General features: G+C 41.1%; 3 protein-coding genes and 1 long non-coding RNA gene across 5 annotated transcripts; 2 read left to right on the plus strand and 2 right to left on the minus strand.

Moving 5' to 3' along the window:
* The first annotated feature begins 1,635 nt into the window (after nt 1-1,635).
* On the plus strand, nt 1,636-10,339 carry six5 (SIX homeobox 5). The gene is made up of 3 exons (XM_040130275.1): nt 1,636-2,333; nt 4,651-6,155; nt 7,293-10,339. Exons 1-3 carry the CDS (start codon nt 1,648-1,650, stop codon nt 7,973-7,975), a joined length of 2,874 nt encoding a protein of 957 aa, XP_039986209.1. The 5' UTR covers nt 1,636-1,647; the 3' UTR covers nt 7,976-10,339.
* Nucleotides 6,077-12,599, minus strand: LOC120791702. Of its 2 annotated transcripts, none has more exons than XR_005707720.1 (3): nt 12,306-12,599; nt 7,797-7,999; nt 6,077-6,160 (listed from the first exon to the last, which is right to left on the minus strand). It is a non-coding gene; the product is annotated as an uncharacterized LOC120791702 (long non-coding RNA). The 2 variants fall into 2 exon arrangements; XR_005707719.1 differs by lacking the exon at nt 12,306-12,599 and adding an exon at nt 10,793-10,925.
* Nucleotides 10,833-13,368, plus strand: six9 (SIX homeobox 9). The gene is given in 4 exon segments (XM_040130277.1): nt 10,833-10,976; nt 10,978-11,253; nt 12,273-12,433; nt 13,122-13,368. Coding segments are annotated over 4 exon segments (747 nt in total). The 3' UTR covers nt 13,288-13,368.
* On the minus strand, nt 13,364-21,550 carry qpctla (glutaminyl-peptide cyclotransferase-like a). Its single transcript, XM_040130276.1, has 7 exons — nt 20,774-21,550; nt 18,540-18,686; nt 18,146-18,439; nt 17,551-17,712; nt 17,111-17,210; nt 16,909-17,025; nt 13,364-14,701 (listed from the first exon to the last, which is right to left on the minus strand). Exons 1-7 carry the CDS (start codon nt 20,990-20,992, stop codon nt 14,556-14,558), a joined length of 1,185 nt encoding a protein of 394 aa, XP_039986210.1. The 5' UTR covers nt 20,993-21,550; the 3' UTR covers nt 13,364-14,555.
* Between the last annotated feature and the right edge of the window lie 1,063 nt (nt 21,551-22,613).

The following is a 22,613-nucleotide window of genomic DNA, read 5'->3' on the forward strand; positions in this document are numbered from 1 at the left end:
TGTACAATTAAAACAACTAGTTAATTAATCAATTAGTCGACTGACAGAAAATGAATCTGCAACAATTTAGATAATCAGTTAATTGTTAAAGTTACTGTTCTTAACAAAAAATGCCCCAAAAAACGTTTTTAAATCACTGGATCTAGCTTCTTAAATGTCAAAATTCACTATTTTTCTTTGTCTTTTATGTTAGATCTGAACAGCTTTGCATTTTACATCTTATCGGGACTAAACAAATAATTTGAAAATGTCAACTCGGGCTTTGGGAAAGACAATTTTTCACTAACTTCATTTTCATTTTATAGATCAAAATAGTTAATTGATTAATCACAAAAATAATCAGCAGAAAATGACAGTATTTGTTAGCTGCATCCCTATACTCTAGTCTAGTTACTCACAAATTGAGCACAATGAACAGTGACCAGTTGTGGTGTGCAGAGTTGTAAACTACTAAGTCCCAGTTTGAAGTACTTGTATTTTACTTGAGTATGGGCATTTTCTCGATACTTCTACTCCATTACATGTCTGAGGGAAATGTTGTACTTTTCTACTCCACTAGATATATTTGAAAGCTGCTGTTACTACTTCTATTGCAGATTAGGGTTTTACACACAAAACATATCAGCATATAAATATGAGGCATGGTTATAGATTAACAGTATATAAAGTAGCTATTAGTAGTTTCAACTCCACCAGCTCCAACATCAAAATGCTACCCACACTGTAATGCGTCAGTAATAATCCAATAATAAAACAATCTGATGGGGGCGATTCTGCCAGATAATTTTCACTTTTATTTTAGGACTGCATTTACTGATTACTTCCTATTAATCCGCTGATCATTTTGTCAACTGATCGATGAATCGTTTTTGTCTGTAAAATGTCAGAAAAGAGTGAAAAATTCTCATCACGATTTCCCAGAGCCCAAGGTGGTGTCCTCAGATTCCTTGTTTTATTTGACCCAGCAGTCCAAAAGCCAAAGATATTCAGTTTACCGCCACATACCACAAAGAAAAGCAGCAAGTCCTCACATTAAAGAAGCCTGGACAAGAGGAAGCTTACTATTTTTGCTTGAAAAGTGACTGAAAGGATGACTTTGTTATTAAAATCTTTGATTTTCTGTCAGCTCTACTTTCTTTAAGGGAAGGCATTTTGCTGCAAAGATGTGTAGTTTTACTTTAGTAAAATCAGGAATGCAGGGCTTTTGCTTCGTGTATTTCAACGTTAAGTTGTTGATTCTTTAACTCGTGTTCCATCGTCCACATTAGTCAGAAGATTGTGAAATCTCATATTTTTGGCATGGAACAAGTTTTATCCAACAGCACGAGTGAAAAGCTCTAAAGAGAAGAACATTGGTAGGATTTCCGCTGGTAAGGAATCATTTAGCGAGGAAATGTGTTTGTGTCTGAATAATATTGTAACACGTACAGGCTAGTGTACGTAGCACTGTGTCGCTTTTGACAAAGAGACTGTATTAGTTTAGAAAAGGGGCGTGACAGCTGGTGGTTTGCAGGCGCATTCGCGGTCGGATCGGCCGGCGGAGAATGGGAGCTAGCGCGGAGCTGCGGAGGGAGGGAGGGAGGAGGAGGAGGCGGAGGAGGAACTACTAGTGGAAAAAAAAAAAAAAAAAAAAAAGTTGAAGTAAAAATGGCTTCCTTGTCTTTGGAGTCTACAGAACAATCTGAGAACAGCCCGGAGGAGCCAACGGCACCTGAGCCCAAAGAAGAGAAAGATCCGGTTCAAGTTTCGGAACAATTGCTCCAAAGTTTCCAAAAGTCGGCTCTGAGTTTTTCCACTGACCAAGTATCATGTCTCTGCGAGGCCCTTCTGCAGGCGGGCAATGTGGATCGCCTGTGGAGATTTCTATCCACCATACCTCCGTCGTCCGAGCTGCTACGTGGCAACGAGACCCTGCTGAAGGCCCAGGCACTGGTGGCTTTCCACCGGGAAGAATTCAAGGAGCTGTACGCCATCCTGGAGAGCCACGACTTCCACCCGTCTAACCATGGGTTCCTGCAGGACCTGTACCTGAAAGCCCGCTACAAGGAGGCGGAGAGGTCCCGGGGCCGCAGCCTGGGCGCAGTGGACAAGTACCGGCTCAGGAAGAAGTTCCCCCTGCCCAAAACTATCTGGGACGGAGAGGAGACAGTGTACTGCTTCAAAGAGAAGTCGCGAAATGCTCTGAAGGAGTGCTACAAGAGCAACAGGTACCCGACTCCGGACGAGAAGAAAAACCTGGCTAAAGTCACCGGACTGTCCCTCACACAGGTCAGCAACTGGTTCAAGAACCGCAGGCAGAGGGACAGGACCCCGTCCGGGACCCACAGCAAAAGGCAAGACCGACAACCCCCGAAACACATTTCAGTTATTGTATTTATGTAGTCCTTTAGATTAAGTTTTCACTAAGTTTGGAAGTCATGGTCGAGGCGACAGCTGCCTTCAGGTTTCCTTTTGTTTATTTGATAGCGACTTGTTTCTTTATCTTGTGTTTTCCAACAAGGATCACTCAGAAAAGTCACCAACCGATCCTCAGTGGTAAACAAAGCCCTACAGGCCTGCACAGGGTAGCACAGGGGGACCATGTACACGTTAAACCTTCAAGTAACAAAACCAACAACAAAAAAACATTGCATTGAGTCAGAAGATGGACAGAGGAGTTGACTTTTGACAGCAGTGAAGCCACACAGGTCTGAGACCAAGAGCGTGTTGCTTTGTTATGAAATGTGAGATCCGGGCGCTCACCATGGCTCAAGTTTCCTGAAAGCCTGCACTGCTGCCTTGGGCCTGCAGAGCCGGGGTGACCCAGGTTAAGAGTAACAAGCTTATACTGAAGGGAGGTGGGGGTGGCAAGAAAACCCTTCACACACAGATGATATATGACAGAGTTTTACAGCAATTATTTCACCAAAGAGCGGGGGGAGGCGAATTCGGAGGAGATAAGAGAGAATAAAGCAGACTTATCTTATCAGTCTTGGGGGTTTGTGGTGGTCTGGCAAAGAGTCGGTCTGTCTGAACAACCAGGATGCTATGCTTTCTAACACACATTAACCAAGTACAGGCCCTAAAAGAGTTTCTAGGAATCTGTCCCGGCTTTTTCTTCCTGCCTGCACAGAGAGACTTTTATACTGATCCACTGCAGAATGTGGTTGGTTTAGTAGAGAAGATGAGAATGATTAACAAGAATACTGAATGGCTGGTATCTTTGCCAGCATACCGCAAGTTAACCACCGAAATATCTATTCAACCCACAGGTGGGCGAACTAGAAGAGAAAACTTTGTTGGTCCATTTGAATCTAAACATGCAGAAAATGCTTCATTGCTAGTGTTACTTTCTCCATTTGAAATATGTGATACATATGGAAAATTTCATAAGTTTGTTTTGTAAACAGATTGCTGACTAATAATGGACGCTAGAATGAAAATGTTACCTCTGCAAATCTTGTCACACATATCACTTACATCATCAACTTTAAATAGCCTGACAAAATGTATTCTGAGACAGGACATTTATTTATAAACAGTGCAAATGTGGCAGAGTTGGCTAAAAGACAACTTTTTGCAGATATTACACAGTCACCCTAAAATAGTACATTTAAATAATAATTATAACATGACCACTAAAATATTGAACAGTTATTGAAATATCCTGCACCTGTCACCTACTAAAATTAGCCAGTCACTGAACGAACACCTAGAGGATCATTTAATATTTTACAGGGAGGATATTGTTTGTCTGAGAATATCTGGGTTGGAGAATCTATCATGGACTTTTTTTTGTAGCCAGAAATTACTATGTATGACAACTTCAAAAGTCCTAGTGAGAGGCACGTCAAGACATGAGGACGGGTGTAGTGGTGAAAAAAATATCATGTTTACTTTTTCATAGAAACATCTGTTAAGCAATCATTTTGAAACATAAAGTTAGTGCTGCAAGATACTATGCGCTAAAATGTCCTCAAGTAGACAACTGCGAATGCATTTTCAAAACTGTTGTTCGACCCCTTTCACACATTCACTGCAGTTCTGTGGTGAATAACATTTTTGGAGAATGAGTTACTTTAAGCAGGTAAAAATCACGAGCAAAACAAAATGTTAATTTTAAGGCTTTCCATGGGCAATGTGAACTTCAATCTTTGTACACATTTTTAGCAATTTCAAACTCTGAATTAAAGAAATTCTCAAAAATGGTGTTGAACAACCAGATGAAGATTAAACCCGATGGAGACTTTGTATGGATGAAATGTTGCCTTTTCAATCTAATGGACATCAGGATTTAAAATCCAGTTCGCAGATACTGTTTTTTCCTGTTCATTTATCAGACTCTTATTTCTGTTGGCTAATGACATACAATTGTCATAAAATCTAAACCTGTCTAACAATGCATAATCCATTGACAGTTTTGAGTAAAATGTGTGGTCCAAATTGGTCCATTTGTACAAGAGTGACTTTAAACATCTGTATTGTACAGCTTTTTAAAACATAAAGCAACAATAAAATTGCTCCGCCACCTAATGTCATGAGCTCAAAGCATTATAAGGATTAGAAAAGGTGTTAAGTTGAGAGCTGATAAAAAGATTTAGCCCAGTGCCCAACCCTCTAATGACACACATTTCCCTTTTATTTAACCCATTTGTTTTTCCTCCGTTTCAGTGAATCTGATGGGAATCACAGCACTGAGGACGAGGCGAGCGCCATGGACGACACCCCTGACAAACCAGAGGAGGCTGCTGGCTCCACAGCTTCCATCATCTCTCTTTCTGCAGTCCCCTGTAGCACGGGAGGCCAGCTCATCCTCAACAGGTCCAGTGGCTTCCTCGCCGCCTCTCAGCCATTACTGCTCAATGGGAATTCCCTGATCTCCAGTACCGGTGCTGGTGTCATAATTAACGGGCTGAGCTTGGGTGATTGCCAGACGGTCACATTGAGCCCTGTTGCAGCGAGCTCTCCTTTGATACTGAACGGGGCTCAGGTAATAACCAAATCTGGTATCAGTGTGCAGCAGCAGCAGCCGCAGCAGCAAGCAGTTTCTGTGGCGGAGCAGGTATCAGCCATGGAAGCCAAGACAAGTAGTCTTCCAGCAGTTGTCCTTAGCACTAACACCACACCAGTCTCAAACCCTCCATCCATAATCTCTCTTCCTCTACAAACCAAGACAGACAGTGGCAATACAATGGATTACATCAGTGTGCCTGAATCGGAGTGCAGCAGCCAGACAGTATCTTCCTCCTCTTCATCTTTATCCCCCTCTTCACCAACTCTGTCCTCCCCAAACAGTCTTCCTTCACTAGTTTTAACACAAAACACCCAGGAGTCCCTCAACCTCCCAGCCTCTATGTCGTCTGCAGGCATGGTTATCTCCAGTTCTTCCTTGCCTCTTTCCAGTCAGCAAGGGGAGTATGTTGTCCTTGCCACTGCCAGCTCCCAGTTAAATCCTCATCCTTCCACCAGCAGTGCCACCCCTCAGGTCTTCTCTCTGCCCCAGGTTGTGCCTTCCATCCAGGGTATACCAGTATCCCAGCTGGTCCAGCACTCCTCAGGAGCCCAGGTTTCCCAATGCCCTCAGTTGGTCCCAGTATCGCCCCTGACCTCGCCAGCTCCTCAGTTTCAAAGCCCCCAGACAGCGAGCACAGGCAACAGACTGGCGCAACAGCAGCAGGATGCTTCAACAACTCTGCCTGAAGGTGCCACTACTATAGTCTCTATCTCACAACTTAACAACAATCAGCTGCCACAGCGAATGACACACCAACTGGGGGACCAAACCACAAACTCCACACCCAGCAAAATCCAGGCCCCTCAGGTTATATCCATCTCCTCCCCAACACAAGTAGTCCCAGTCCCCCAGGCCAAAGACAACACACCAACGCAGTTAGTCCCGCTCTCCATGCCTCAGCTGGTCCCAGTCTCCTCCATCCAAACGTCTTCCACCATATCTTTCCCCCAAGTGGTACCTGCCAGTCCTTCTCTCTCCATCAGCTCTGCTGGTGTGCCCTTACAGATCCTCACTTCAGCTCCTGCGACTGGAGCGGTCGCACAGGGCCCTCTCAGGATAAACCAGCTTAGGCCCATTCAGAGCGCGGCTCCCCCAACCAGCATGGCCCCTGGTGTGCAACTCCTCAACTCTGGGATCATTCAGCTGCCCTCTGCGCCTCCAGGTATGCTGAATTCATTAGTTATTTGTAAATGTAACAAGCAGAGCTGAAACGATTAGTAGAGCAACAGAAAAATTAATCGGAAAAGATGAATGCTTTGATAATTGATTGTTTTAATAATTTTTCAAGCAAAACTACTCCAGCCTCTCAAATGTCTCAAAATTGATGTTTCTCTTTTGTCATACATGATATTAAACTGAATATCTTTGGACTAATGGTCAGATAAAACAAGTAATCTGAAGACACGTACTGGGGCTCTGGGAAATTACTTTACAATGGGCAACAACAATGACAAATAATAATAAAATAGTTTCTTGCAACTGTAATAGCAAGTATATGCATTAATGTTCATTCTGTTGGTAGGGGAACAAGATTTTTAATCTTTATATGGAAACTGTATAATGGGATTAGCTGATGAATAGTCATTTGATACACGTGACTGTTAAATAACCTGTAGAAATAGCTAATAAAATAAATACATATTTTAGAACTGGAACTAACAACTGTTTTGTATTAATCTGGTGATTATCTCTATTATTCAAAATATCAGAAAATGATAGAAAAAAATACCTTCTAAGTTTACTATAGCTCAAGGTGTTGTCATGTTCCTTTTTTTTGTCTTACCATCAGTCCAAAATCTACATATATTCAGTTTACTATCACATAAGACAAAAAAAAGCAGATAACACTCACAACTGACATTGTACGATAAATCAATCACCAAAATAGTAACCAATTAATTTTTTAATCAACCGATTAATCAACAAATCGTTTCAGCCTTAAAATATATATTTTTTAAATGTTTGTCAGTTACATTTAATGACACAGTACTTTATTTTATCCATAACATTGTAACATAACACACCGAGGAAACATATTCTTAAGCAAAGAAATAAAGCATCCGTAAGTGTAGAAACTTGAGGAAAAGACCAGATTGTAATACACACAGCATTAATTTTTTTAAATTAAAACAAACAAGACAGACAGAATATTATTAATGCCTGATTAACTCCTTACAGTAAATGCTTTTTGTGTAAAATACATGTCATAAGAAGTATTGGTCTGTTAATTAATTTGCTGCCTCTAAATACAAGCAGTTAACAGCTGTATTGGTGCACTGTTTGAATGTCACCGCTGTAGGTAACCTTCTCCTTGGTGGAAGCCCCTACCTGAGTGTCCAGCAAGGCAAGCTGATTCTGACCATCCCAGCAGGCATTCAGCTCACCAGTGTGCCCCTGAAACCAATCCCAGAGGCTTCAACCATTCCTGCTAATGGATTGAGCCCCATTCTCACCCCCCCCACCCCTCCCGTGGCCTCCCAGCCTTCAACCACCTCAGGCCCGACGCCCAGTGGCCTAACATCATCTCCTCTGAACTTCATCAACTCGTCTCCACCTTACAGTGCTCCAGAGATCGGTGCTGCAACCAGCCACGCACCTGCCGTCCCTTCCCCTCATACGCTAGACCATTCAGTCACACCCACAACGCCAAACACTCTCACTCCAGAAAGCATGCTCACCCTCAGTCCCATGTACAGTGGAGTCACACCCAACACCCAACTGTCCCAGCCAGCGTGGAGCCCTGTGCCCCTCTCCACTTCAGCTAGTCTAACTCTGTTTGATGTCCGCGGCAAAGGGGACCTACCTGTAGACCCGGCTTTGTTAGGCCTCCCTGGAGGAGAGTCGCTGCTTCTGGGAAGCCCCTCTCCGGAGCAGGATGTGGAAGCCAGCTCACCACTGGGGAATCCAGAGGAGATGGATGGTGACTCCAAGATTCTTACTCAGCTCCAGTCTGTCCCTGTGGACGATGAGCTGGGCTTGTAGTCCCCATGTAGCAAGGCCCAGTCTCTAAAAACGAAAAACGATGAAACACACAGTAGGTTGCAGACTGCAAAAAAAAATTTTATATAATTTTTTTATATAATTGATCTGAAAGATTTAATCCCACATGGTCAATCCTCAATGTCCCTTACAATATGTTGTGGTTCTATCGTGTCAGTAGGGCCTCTGCAGCTCTATTTCACATAGATGGGCAGGGTTATGCTGGATATTCACCTGCTGGTTCCACAACAGAATATTCCTGTTTTTGCCTGAGAATTTTGCGCCTCCAAGGTTTTTTTTTTTTTTTGACTAAAATCTGTATGTGCCTTATCTGTTTTATCAGATCCAGACAGAACAACTAAAACAGATGAGTCTGCTTGGCCCAGTTACAGGTCCTGGTGTTTATTTAAAAAAAAAAAAAAAAAAAAAAACTATATTAAACAAAGCATTGGCTTTGCCTAGTCTCTCAGCTCCTCTGTGCAGTTTTGTGGATTGCAGACCAAGTGCAGTTGTCCTGGGAAAAAGATGCCTGGGGTTTTTGCTGGCAGTAAAAGTAGTTTGTGGAGGATCCACCACAATAACTACACACCGGACTATCTGGCTAAATCTTGAAATAGTTGCCTGCCTGTCCAGAACTCAAGAAATTCAGGAATTTGGTTTGGTTTTCTTTTTGTTGTTCACAGCATGAATATATAGTTCCACCAACACTCAAGGAATACGGGGTGAACATTATATTCCTCACAAACAGAAGTGAGTTGTGTGAGCTTTATGTAAATCAGCTGAAAATTTTTTTTTTTTTCCAATGATCATTACGTCATAGATTTCGAAGTCTATACAGCGTTTTATTACTACACGTTACTGAAGTGCAGGTTTAAACATGCAACCTACTTCCAACTTATCAGTAAACTATTTTAAAACACTTTCTGCAGTTTTCTAGTGAGGATGCTGCCCCACATTAGTAAAAATATACTACAGGAAATAAAAGGGTTTATACTCTATGCAATGCATGTTTAGTACTTTATAGGACACTAAGTGGCACAATGGCTGAGTCAAAAGGCCAGTGCACTTGGGAGATGAAAAGGAGCTTTGAAATACTGAGCTTTTAAATGAAGTGTGACAGTGCATTACACTAAAACGTTTGCTGTGATCCCACTAAGTGACATTTGTTGCCAAATGCATCCAAAATCTCTGATCGATGATATTCATAAGTGCCTTATTTTAAAGCTTACAGGTTTGATGTTTTTGAAAAATGTGTTTTGACGTTTTAATAATACCCACATTTCTGTATCTGTTTGATCTTCAGTGAAACATAATGTGACAGTTTTGGTTGCGTAGTCAAAGCTCTATCTCCTTCTTTTGTATATTTTGCACATTTCATTCACACAATGTTTACGCTGCGCTGCCGTGTTGTTATGACAGTGGTACGACTCATATTCTGTTCAAAAAAAATTCCTGTTCTTTCTTAATTGGACCGTAGTAATCCCCACCAGAAAGAATAGCTACAGAGGGAAATCAGAAAACACAATGCTGATTTCCTGATGACATCTGTTGTAAATTGATAGAATAGCTCCTTCCATTTAAATCTAAAATGCGTGTCATTGTAGGAGCTTTCTACTGTCGTAACACAGGTAGCGGTCAAATCTTTGGCCAATTATGGTACACAAAAATACTTCGGTGTCGCATCTAGTTACAATAATGGCCTTTGTGTTTTTTTTTTTTTTTTTTTATTACTATGTTTGTTGTTTGTCTCTTTTTGTACATTTAATCTATTTAAAGCATGTATCAATCAGTTTTTAGTTTTAACTGAAAGAAAATGAGTCCTTAGGGGAAAAAAGCTGATAGGAAATGATATTCATTTTCACTTGGAAGTTAACATTGTTGTGCAAACTGAGGTTTTACAATCTCAGAATACAGGTATTAAATTCATTTTTAGGTAATCAATACTCATTTTTAAATAGGTCACCCCCCGGTAATAAATTTTAAGGTTATTGTTCCCAGTGCCCTTTAGGTAGGTAATAAATGGCTCGGACAAATCAATTTTAGTCTGAATTTTACTGAACATTTAAATTGGTTAAGGGTCAAGGGAAATGAGCTCTTTATATATGTAAAATATGGTAGCTTGCATTTGTTTATATGAGCCATTTCTTGCCAAAGTATGTTGACATTAAAGCCTGTGAGGGCATATGCACATTTGTGGCCCTGTTTGTTTCTAGCGTGGGATTCGTTTTTTACTCTCCTACCTGACAAATAACGTATGTGACTCCAGATCTAACCAAAGATATTGTATTTTGATCGACTTTTTTGATAGTTCTGAAAGGGATCATTTGTGTCTGTCATTCAAGGTTCTTGTTTTCTCACTTTTGTATTCAAATGCATTCTATTTTTTATATTATATGATATTGTAATAAACTACATTTACAAAATGGTTATGTGTTTTATTATGAGTAACTATTTGTCAATGATTTTGCTTCTAATTTGGCAAGAAAATTTATTCAAATGCATTTTGAACTGCACTGTGACACCGCCATGCTCTCTCTCTCACTCATTGGGTTAATGCCAGTACAATAGCAAAGGTCCAAAATGTGTGCTAGGGTGTGTACGCATGCGTTTGTACAGGAGAGGCAGGGATGTATGGGGTGTTGTCATAACCCTGATGATCTCAGGTTACCTGTGATTCGATTCTGCCAGGGCATGATTATGAGTGATGATAAACACGCACACAAGCCACAATACTCCACAAAGGCTTCAGCTCTCCTCAGTACAAACTTCATATTAAGAGACGTTAGAAGATATCCTCACACAGACTTTGGTTCAACTTACAACTCAGGACTTTTTGGGCCACCATCCTGTTTCAGCAGCAATGATCTTCACAGCAGAGCAGGTGGCTTGTGTATGCGAGGTCCTGCTGCAGAGCGGTTGCATGGATCGTCTTGATGGTTTCCTCCGGACTTTTCCTGCTCCGTCCCTCGCCACCGCCTATTCCACCTCCTCCTCCTCCTCCTCCCCCCTGCCCTGGGGAGCTGGAGAGTGTGCTTAAGGCTAAAGCCGCAGTGGCCTTTCACCAGGGGCGCTTCTCTGAACTCTACACCCTGCTGGAGGGCTTCCCGTTCTCCCCACGCAACCACCCGCTGCTACAGCAGCTCTGGCTCCGAGCCCACTACATAGAGGCTGAGAGTCAGAGGGGCCAACCCCTGGGAGCTGTTGGGAAGTATCGCGTAAGACGAAAGTTTCCTCTACCACACACCATCTGGGACGGAGAGGAGACCAACTACTGCTTCAAGGTAGACAAAAACGTATTTTATGTTATCTTAAATTTGCTGGCCAAGTGTTATTTAGCCTTCTGGTATGCAGTACGTTGTACAAGATTGTTATGTGTCTATACAACTTATGAAAGTCGATTAGCTGTCAAACTACCAGTGAAGGAGTCAGACCGGAAAGGCCAATGGTATAAAGTAGCTCAGTACATTTACTCATGTACTGCACTTACTGCAAGTACACTTTTACAGCACTCATATTTTACTTGAGTATTTTATGCTACTTTATGCTTCTATACTTCACCAAATTTCAGGGGGGAAAATTTTATTTTTACTCTATATTTATCTGACATCTCTCCTTAAGCTATAATTAGTCACTTTGCAGGTCCAGATTTTACATGAAAAATGTATGATCTTCCTCTAAAATATGGTTATGTGTTGTAGATCAACGCACTCACAAGTAGGCTTACATCAAGTAGTTCAACTTGGCTCCACAGCAACCAGCTACAACTGTAAAATGCTGATATTAGTACTTCACTAATAATGATCCAATGAAAGTGTCTTGAAGAACTCATTTCGTATGAGTACTAGTTTTGATCCATAAAGCATACGGTCGCTGGTGTAATTCACTTCAGCAAAATTTTGAATGCAGGGCTTTTACAGTACTTGTGATGGGAGTATTTTCACACTTTGGCATATTTTTAGCTTATTTAAGCATCACAACAAAGAGATGCAAAATGGCCAAAAGGAGACAAAATGACTATAAAGAGAGATGAAACTACTTCAAAGAGACACAAAATGACCACAGAGGGATGAAAAATAACCACAAAGACACCGAAAATGACTGTAGGGAAATAAAATGACTCCAAAGAGAGACAAAACGACTACAGGGGTGGGGGCCTTTTCACATGTCTGGGCCCAGTGGCTCATAAGTCGTCCAAGCACGTAGCCCTCTAAACTTTAGATCTAGCTATACCCTTTCTTCGTATGTCTTTGTGTTGTGATAACCTTCAGGCCTGACTTTATTTACTGACTTTTTCTAACAGGAAAAATCACGGAACGTACTCCGGGATTGGTACCTTCACAAACCGTATCCCTCGACCCGGGAGAAGCGGGAGCTGGCGGCAGCCACCGGCCTGACACCCACACAGGTCAGCAACTGGTTCAAGAACCGCAGGCAGAGGGACAGGACGACCGACGTTGCCGGGTCAGTCAGGGGGCAGCGGGTCGCTCTCCCGGGAGCCGCCTCGTTTTAATAATTTAGCGCTGTCCTGTTCAACAGCAAGTCATTTTAAAGACGATTTTTGAGATTGCGTGACCTGACAAGAGACACGCGAGGTAGCTGGACTCACCGCAACCACAAGACACGGATGGATACACGGAGACAAGAACTAGCTTGGCGTTTAACGACAGTCTCGAGCCATAAACATGATGTGTTGTTTACTTAAAATCAGTAGTAGACAAAATCACCTGTATATTTGTTTGAGTTTAGAGAGTAAAGGCTGGAGTTTACGTCGAATTTGATAAGAAATCGATCAAACCCACCGTGTTTTCTGACCGCGGAGCGATATGACAAATGACTTCATTAGCCAATCAGAAGTGATTAGTTACAATCAAGCGATCCAGACGGAAGACCCCCCCCAAAGTACAAGATCAACTCCATCTTGTTGCGGGAGTCTGTGTACAAAAAAAGAAAAAAGGAAATAGAAGTACCTGTCAGGAAAGCGCAATACAATTTAACTTCTTTTTAACTAGGTGTTCCTAATAATCTGCCAGCTGAGTGTAGAATTGGTACTTTTATTTTGTTTGTACATAGAATAACAGCACCCTCTTGTGGTCAAATTAGGACATGAAGTAATAATTAACAGTGTGGTGTCATATATATTTCATTTCAGTTTCCAAACAGCTGGCTCTGGAGGACCCTCAGGAGAAGTCTACCCCTCCTCTGATTGTGGCCTTTCACCTCCAGGCAGTCCGCAACCCCTTTACAGCCGCCCTCCGCCTCCACCCCTCTTCCACCTTCCACTTCCTCTACGTCATATTGGTGGAGGCCCCATCTAAGACAGCCTTTCAGATGTGTCACATTTCTTACACGGTTGTTTCTTTTTGACAAGTATATTTGTAATACAATGTTTTGCTCCTTCTTGAGTTGAGAGTTTCTTTTCTGGTGTCAGTAAAACAAACATTTTGCAAGTAAAAGTTTTATTACCAAAACATGACTCAGCAGACATAAACATATATAGAACACAATACAAGACAGACAGTAAAAGTTAACGACATATGGCTGGATTAAATTCAGCATACCGGTTCACAGATGTGCTGTAAAGCGCTGCGGTGGATCTCCACACTTTCAGAGTGTCTCTCACTCATCCTTAAATACTACATTCCTTCCTGGTGTCAAGACATTTACAACGATCAGGTTTTTCGACTAGTTAAAGGGATGATAAGATGGGAATATGCTGGTAAAATTTTCCTGCAAATACCGTATCTAGAAATTACAGAATTTTTCTAGTAACAGCGTTTTTCAGTGTATTGGACTTCCCAAAGGTGCATCAAATTTTGAGAGAAAAACTGAATAAACCATTTCAATTTTATTGCAGACTTTTCGCTACACCTTTCTCATGGTTTGAAAGCACATTTGTTGGATTTTCACTCTAATATCATTACAATGACACAAACAGTGCATTACAACCATATATTATAGTTAGCAATTAATAACAGCAGGTTGTAAGGCCAAGAGGATCTTCACTCCAGTGAAGTTAAAGAGAATTATTCACAGATAAGACATAGCTGTCGCTCACCATCGTCACTGTATGAACAGTGTTCACTACAGCTCTGATTGTGAAGTCTGTCTTTAAGAAGACAGTAGTGCATCTCGATCATATTAACGGGGTAAATAACGGATAAGGCTATGATTGTTTTTGGGGTTTTTTTTGTTTTTTTCCACAGGAATGAAGCAAATATATTATTTTCGAGTGCTTTTGAAATTACAAACTTACTTCTCAGCTGCTCCTCAGGTACCATGCTCATTAGCCATCACAATAATATTTTAATTAATGATCTTTGTCCACTTCACTTGCCCAGACATTTGGATAAGGGTCTCCAACCGATCTGTTACATGAAACCAAGGAGACCGGACAATTAAGCAGGGGTAAGTCTTTGGTAAAGTTCAGCTGGTATCCCAGTTCAGTTTAGTTTATTTCACTGGGGTTTCCTCTTTTGCACTTGGTCATTTATACGTAACCAGTACTGCAGTACAGGGTAAAACCGAGCAGAGCTTTTCGGGGGACAGCTGTGTGGACCTTCACCACAACGTTTGCGTTTTGTGCTCAGAAGCCCAGGTATTCAGCCAGAAACACAGCCATGACCTTGGTCAGGTTCTCTACGGTGGGACGGTGCATGTTCTCCTCTGTGTCGTCCAGCGTATGCCAGAACTGTGGGAAGGGAGTGGCAATGACATGAAGCACAGGGACACCTGTATTGACGGATGGAGAGGAAAGAGGAAGGTAGTGATGACGACTGACAGGATGTGTTATAATACTTGTGACATATATATCAGTTTTGCAGACTCAAGCAACAAATTTTCTTAAATGTTTTCATCAGGAAAGTGAGGCAGCATCGGTTAGTTGATTAATCAATTTGTTGATCAACAGAAAATTTATCAGCAGTTACTTTGATAACTAAATCATTGTTTTAGTATTTTTTTAAGCAAAAATGCCAAACATTTACTGGTTCCAGCTTCTTCAACACCATGATTTGATGCTTTTCTTTGTCATACATGAAAGCAACCTGAATTCAGGCTGCAGCTAATGATTATTTTCATTATCAATTAATCTGCCAGTTATTTTCCTGCTTAATCTAGTAGTTGTTAAGTGTGAAAAAAAGCTGTTTACAATTTCTCCAAGCCCACTGTGATGTCTTAAATGTACACGTTTAGTCCGACTACTACTACTACTCAATTTATTGTCATATGTTTAAAATAAAATAAGCAAAACCTCACAATTGAGAAGGTAAAACAAGAGAATGTTTTGCATATTTGCTTGAAAAATGACTTAAATTATTAACAAATTATCAAAATAGTTGCAGATTAGTTCTCTGATAACTGACTAATCGATTAATCGACTAAATGTTGAAGCTCTAAACTGAATATCTTTGAATTTCGGACTGCCTCTCAGACAAAACAAGACATCCTAAGACATCACCTTGGGCTGTGGAAAAGTGAATATTTGTCAGTTTTTTCAGGCAATTTATCAGCAAAATAATTAACGGAAAAAAAAAATTGGTTATTAATTGATAACAAAAATAATTGCTGGTGGGTGCCCTACAGCAAAGCCGATTTAAATCTCATTTCGAAGGACGCACATTACGTTTGGCCAAGCATGTCTGGACCTAGTCATCAGTGTGTTAATAGAAAGGGAGGGAAACAATCACAAACATTATAACACATCCATGTGACAATTTTACATTACATAACACTGAGTTGGCAGACGGTTTTGTCCATGGAAACTTATTGCAGTATTATACACTCTGAATCAGTATTTTATTAAAAAAATCTCAAATACTCAAAGTAGAGTATGTGAAAACCTGAGATTAATATGGCAATGGGATCTTGACAGTGACATTAGGGACGACTTATGGCAGGATGTGATCTCAAAGGATGGATGATGGGCTACAAGGTAAGCAAGAAGTTCATCCACTATAAAATGTACATAAATATAATTTCACACCCATGAAATTGGTTAAAATAGGCTTAACCCAAGACAATAAATTTAGGAAATGTAGCAAGCACATTTCTACGTGTTCTGAGGGATTTTCCTTGCTATTCCCTTTTTTTGGGAAAGAGGTAATAAAAAACCTTGAAGATTGGCTAAAACAGCCTCTACCAGAATTCCCAAAGCTGCGTCTGTTAGAGGATAACTCTCTCATGCCACCAGGGCTTACTAAAGCAGAGTTTGGACCGGCAGTAAAAGGTTTTATTGTAGCAGTCAGGCTTATTTTACGTAAATGGAAGTCCGCATAGACCATAGCGTACAGAAAGGCTTAAACTTATGACGGAGACTGCTTCTTTTCAAAATTTGATGGCCGGGGTAAATAATGTCCAAAGAAAAACAAGACAAATCTGGCATTTTCTAGGGTACTAGTTAACAGAATATATAAGAGTATTATGTCAAAATGTAAAAAACGTTCAAAAAAATTACAAAAAAAGGCAATGTCATCGAAAATGTGCAAACAAACAACTTACAATGTGTTTACTGCTACAGTACAAGTGCTTAAAGGTCTTTTACGAAATGAAACGTGTTGTGTAGCTTGAAAAAAGCCCGTGGCGGAAGATGGGCAGTGACTCTGCCATCCTGACTTCAGCTGGGAGTTTACTCCCCAAGTGTACGGTCAGGAAGCAGAAGAGTCATGAGTGCAGGGTTTAACCATGGCTTGAGGATAGGAGGGAGCAGTTCCCTTCGGTACCCTGCACGCTAGCACCAGGGTCCTGAACTGAACTCGAGCTGCAAAAGGGAAGCCAGTGTATTGAACGGAAAAGGCGAGTGGTGTGGGGAAAACTGAAGCGGTCGAACACAGCAGCATTCTGTGTCGCTCCACACCGATCTGCTGTTTCCATCCCGGTTTGAATTGGAAATGTGAATACAAAACAGGTGGACTGAAAGGCACATAGTGTTTATCACTCACCTTTGTGAAGGAAGGGGATGTGGTCGTCCTGCACAGGTCCAAGATACACATCCTTCCTAAAATACGTCTGCTCTGAGGGGTGAGATGTCAAAAGGCCCTGTCGATGGAGTCTCTTCTCTGATAACAAGGGGTGAAGGCAGAGGTTAGGCATACAACAGAGAGGGATTGAAATATTCATGAAAAAGTTACAGCCGGCGCTTACCTGCTGCAATCAGGCGGTCAAACCAGCGAGCCGTGTTATCGAAGTGATTCGCAATCAGTGGATCAGGACCACCGAGCAGGTCGAGCAGCACAAAGAGGTCCTAGGGAGAGAGAGTTCACAGTCAGTAGCTGGAAATGGCTACTCAATATCAGGTTTCCTTTTACTCGTGGTACATTACATGTTGATTAGATGTGAAGAAAATACACATAACACACAGAAACAGTACTGTTAAGGTACACGACTATGTGAGAGACAAAGCAGTAATTACATTTTGCCCATTAAACATGACCGAGCTCCAGCTATTGTTAAGTTTAAAATGGGCCGTGTTTCTGCTAAATTCGGCCTTCTCATACATAATTTAGCACGTGTCTGGATCTGGATGTGAGGACGACCGTACAGGCCATGTATTTCTGTAGCAGCTTCAGCCTCTGTTTCCTCACCACGGCCTGGAGCATGGTGGAGTGCGAGGAGCCCGCGGGGTGAGGCGTGTTGGCCATGCGCTCAGCCAGGTGGCGAGAGCCGTACAGCGAGTCTGTGGCGGTCCACTCTTCAAATGACTCCTCGCCGTCGAAAAACACAAGCTGAAGAGAGACTGGAAGTTTCTAAGAGAAGAAAGGGAATCAAATCGAAATGCACTCTACAAAAAGCCGCAACTGAGGCCAGTTACTCTTTCTGCAGTGTTGTCGCAGTGTGTGTGTGCAAGTATGTGCGTATTCCTACAGTAACTACGTATAGCACCGCCTATGGGGAGACACTACTATATATACAGATGACTGCTGCACTCAATACAGGGTGCTAGAGTCAGCATTTTGTATCCTTTACTGCAGCCTTAGGGACAGAGGGACAGAATGAGGCTATAAGAAAAAAAAAAAAAGGAAAGAAAATACTCTTGTCAGCATCAGTATCAGTCCTTACTCTTTGTCATCGGAAGGAACACAGGAAAGTATGAAACAAATAGGAAACTAATCCTGTCAGCATCTGGTCTAACTGCCAGCATGTCAATACACATGTAAGACAACACAACCAAACACACACCTGCTGTTTAAATGATTTTAGCTGGGCATCCAGAGAAGTGGCAAGCTCCAGGATCATAGCACAGGGAACCGCCGAGTCACTGGCCCCGAGAAACACCTTCTCTGGGGCCCGGGGGTCTGGAGGCAGGACCTTGGAGTCATAGTGGCAGGCCAGGAGCAGCCTCCGGGGGGCTGAAGGGTCCAGGGTGGCAACAATATTAGTGAAGGTGACCTGGCCTCGAGGGGTTCGGGACTGGAAAGAGTCTAGGTCAATGGACCAGCCAGCAGAAAGCAAGGACAAGGTGGAGGTGATGTGCTGAAGTAGAGCAAGAGAGGCTGGATTAAAGACGATGGAGGGGGAAAAAAAAGTGAGACAACGTGCACGGAAGAGGAAACTATTGAAGTTTTACACACACCTGCTGCACAGCCAGGCTGCCTTGTGTCCCCGGGAGCCTCTCTATCAGGATGGGCCTGAGGTGAGCCTCCCACAGACGAGTCCCGTCCACCTGAGAGGCCAGGCGGCGGATTTGAGCTGGAGAGCACTTACTGGGTTTGTGAGACAACTGGAGGAGAGATGACAATATCACTAAATGAAAAAAGCAGAAGTGGGAAAAGAAACAGTGTGTTCTGTGAACAAACAATTAGGCAAGAGGTCTAGTACCAGCGGGGAAAATGAAAAGTAAGGGTCTGTCCTCTTTCCAGGTCTTTATGGTGCAGAATTGTTTGACGTCTTCTCTGATCCATATACTTCACATATATTTGGTTCTCATTTACCTAATGCTGTCATTCTGTTACTTCATGTTATGACTGTTATATCTGTATACTCTGTAAACATCCTCTGTTTCTCTTCCTGAAGTTTCTCCCTTTTGTCCCTCTTTAAGGTTTTATTTTGTGGAGTTTGTGCTTATCTCAATCAAGGATTTATTCCAGTCATTTAATTGATAAGTTGGTTGACAGAAATTTATTCAGAAACTATTTTGACACTTGATTAATTGTTGCAATCACTTTGAGAAAAAAAAGAAGAAAGAAAATCAACAATTCCAGGTTCCACCTTGTCAAACTTCAAGATCTGATGCTTTTCTTTATTATATACAATGAAAAGCTGCATTTCATTGGCTTTTGGACTGTCGGTTGGATACGTTATTCCAGGCTCTGGGAAACTGTGACGGCCAATGTTCACTATTTTCAGACATTTTTATAGACAAAACGATTAACTTGAGAAGATAATGGGCAAATGAATCGATAATAAAAATAACGTGTGGTTGCAGCTCCAGTCCTGATGTTGAACAGATTGTAAACTACTTTGAGGCATATTGTGACCTCTGATGTTAGGCCATATGAATGAGACTGACTCAGCTAAAAAGCTAAGGATAACAGTCCAGGGGCGGATGAACAACATCCCTCGCTCCATCCCTGTTGGAGCGAGCCAGGTGATCAGTGCGTAATGGCACACCTGGGCAGCTACAGCGGCTGTAAGTTGCTGGGTGAATATTGTCACTCCTGCTCTCTTTCAAACCCTTTGATGGAGCCAAAATAAACAAACAGCAGAGTATTAGTGTTTGGGCTGCAAACAACAACTATGTTCACAATCGAGTAATTTGTCAACAATTCTCTCGAGACATCATTTAGGCTACAAAATGACAGGAAATGCTGAAAAATGTCGCCGACTTCACGCTTTCCCACAGGCCAGGCTGCCGTATTCACATTGCCTATTTTGACCCACCAACCCAAATACACTGAATTCAGGGTAATACGGTATAAAACAGAGAAAAAGCAGCATAGGCTCACACTGGAGAAGCTGGAGCAAGAGAATGGTTGGCAATTTTTGCTACATGATTTGCATAGACACTTAATCAGTCATCAAAATAGTCAACGATTAATTTTCTGTGGACCGACTAATCAAATGATCAACTAATGGTTACAGCATTAAACAGTACAGAGGGAGAAAGAACTGTCGAGGAAAATAACAATCTAAATCTTCTTCTAAATCACTTAAAATTAATCTTTGTCGATCCACATATGAATTTTTTCTTATTCCTTTTATGCTTGACATCTTATGCCTCATAAATTGCATATTTTAAATTATTATCTTGTATGTTTTCACTAGTTTCTGCATGGTTAATTCTATTAATGCATCTTTTTTTTTTTTTTGTCAAATGGGGTTTAGAGAACCTTTTACTTAGTGCTTGACAAATAAACCTTTTATTATTATTAAGACACAACCATTGTCACCGTGATTTTATATGACTGGATTATTACAGATGCATGATTGTATGTAGTATTTTATATTGTAGCAGGTGAAAGTAGGCTTAACTGCAATATATACTGTTGGGCAGTTTAATATATAACAATGCATCATCTTTTATAATCTGGCCATATAGTCTTTATGTTAAACCTTGATACTCAAAGTAACTAGTATAGCTTTAAAATAAATGTAGTGGAGTAAAAAGTACAATATTTTTCTCTGGAATGTAGTTGAGTAGAGGGATAAGGCGAGAGAAAATAGAAACACAAAAGTGCAGTTCTTCAGTAAATGCACCTACCACCACTGAATCCGGTTATTGTCAGATGTTATATCCAGACATTGCAACATGTTTGAGGTCTACTCCTGTTTTAGAGCGTGTGTTTATTTTCCTGGCCCAACTCTTACCCTGTCTTTGGTCAGGTCCGCAGCGGGCATGCGGTTCACATGTCCACCGGTGGTGTCGTTGGACAGGTAGAGTCCCAGCACCACCGCCAGCAACAGAACCCCGAGGAGACAGAGCAGCAGTATGCGGGCCCGGGGCATCCGGACCCGGTCACAGCTGGCGAAAGAGCCGCTGCCATTGCTCTGCTGCAGAGGCTTGTACCGCCGACTGGACCTGGACATGACCGGAGATACAGTGACTCTTTACCGTCGCTCAGGCTGTCCTAAGGGTGACGTGTGGAAACTGACTTGTGGAGCAATGCAGGAGCCAGATTCACACAGGAAGTCGAGGGGGACGCTAAACTGAAGCAGACTCGGGGGAAAAAAGCTGTCTTGCAACAGTCTGTAGCCCCGTTTCAACATAATCACCCATCCTTCGCTTTTGAAAGTCTGTCTTTCGTGGTCCCAGTCTTCGGGGCGACTCCAGCAGCCCAGTTTCCTTTCAGGATGGCTGACTGTAGCGCTGCTTTGATCCAGTAAGTCCAGGATACATTTACACAAAATGAGACTTATTCTGTCGATCTCTGGCTTCTCCTCACTGCTGCGTTAAACTCATTTTCATCCAGTAACAGCTACTAATGAGAAAAAACTGAAACAAAGTGACCATGCAGCAAAGTTGTCGTAACTCCTCTGGTGCAGAACTCCATATAAAAATGTACAAAATTTACACCCTCTCATCACGGGACATCTCCGTAGTCTCTGATCAAGTGTGTTTTTATTGTGGTTGAAAAACAGCGTTGTGGTTCACTAACGCCACCTATCGAATGGGAGTATAAACTACAGTTTAAAAAAAGTTTCTAAAAAAATGATTATTAGAGCTGGGACGATTAGTCGCCCGCCAGAAAATTTTCCTCAACTATTTTGATAATAGACTTTTTAAAGTTTCAGTCATTTTTTAAATGAAAATGCCAAACACTTGCTATATGTGTATATATATATATATATATATATATATATATATATGTGTGTGTATATATATGTATGTGTGTATATATATGTATATGTGTGTGTGTATATATATATATATATATATATGTGTGTGTATATATATATATATATATATATATATATATATATGTATATTAGTATATATATGTATGTATCACAAGGCTATACAACATATAAAACTATATATTTCTCTCTCTCCCTCTAGATATACATATTCTAACTATATATTTGGGTCTTGGACGGTTGGTCAGACAAAACAAGACAGGTGAAGATTATCTTGGTCTGTAATTAAGAATAATCAGCATAATAATCATAATAATCAGCAGTTAATTGATAATGAAAATAAACCTTGCAGTCTTAATTATTCTTATTATTATGATTATTCTTCTTATTATCATTATTATTACTTTGGTTATTACCACTTCCAACATCCCAACATTAACATACAGGCATTGCATCTTTATAAAACACAAGCAGCAGAAACGTATAAAATGAATACATGAAAAGTAAGTAAATAATTTTATTTAACAATATCAGTACAATAAAAAAATAAAATTTAGAACAAAATTATAAAATTATAAATACAGCAAAAAAAATTTAGAGTAAAAATTTGAAATAAAATTTCAAATCATTTTCAAAACCTGAACACATTGGAGAGACCTTGAAATATGTACATTTATGTGTAAAGAATTTTGCTATTACCACAAAGTTATTAGATAAAGACTTCAAACCTCTGCGCTGCAGGAAGAGCCTAATTTTGATATTATCGCCATACTGAATTTCAGGAGTAACATTTTTGGTGGCCAACTAGCTAAATAATCTTTTCCCCAGAAGGTTTTGTTGCTATTAGAGGTGT

This window comes from Xiphias gladius, chromosome 7 (assembly GCF_016859285.1).
Source record: "Xiphias gladius isolate SHS-SW01 ecotype Sanya breed wild chromosome 7, ASM1685928v1, whole genome shotgun sequence".
NCBI classification, from domain to species: Eukaryota; Metazoa; Chordata; class Actinopteri; order Istiophoriformes; family Xiphiidae; genus Xiphias; species Xiphias gladius.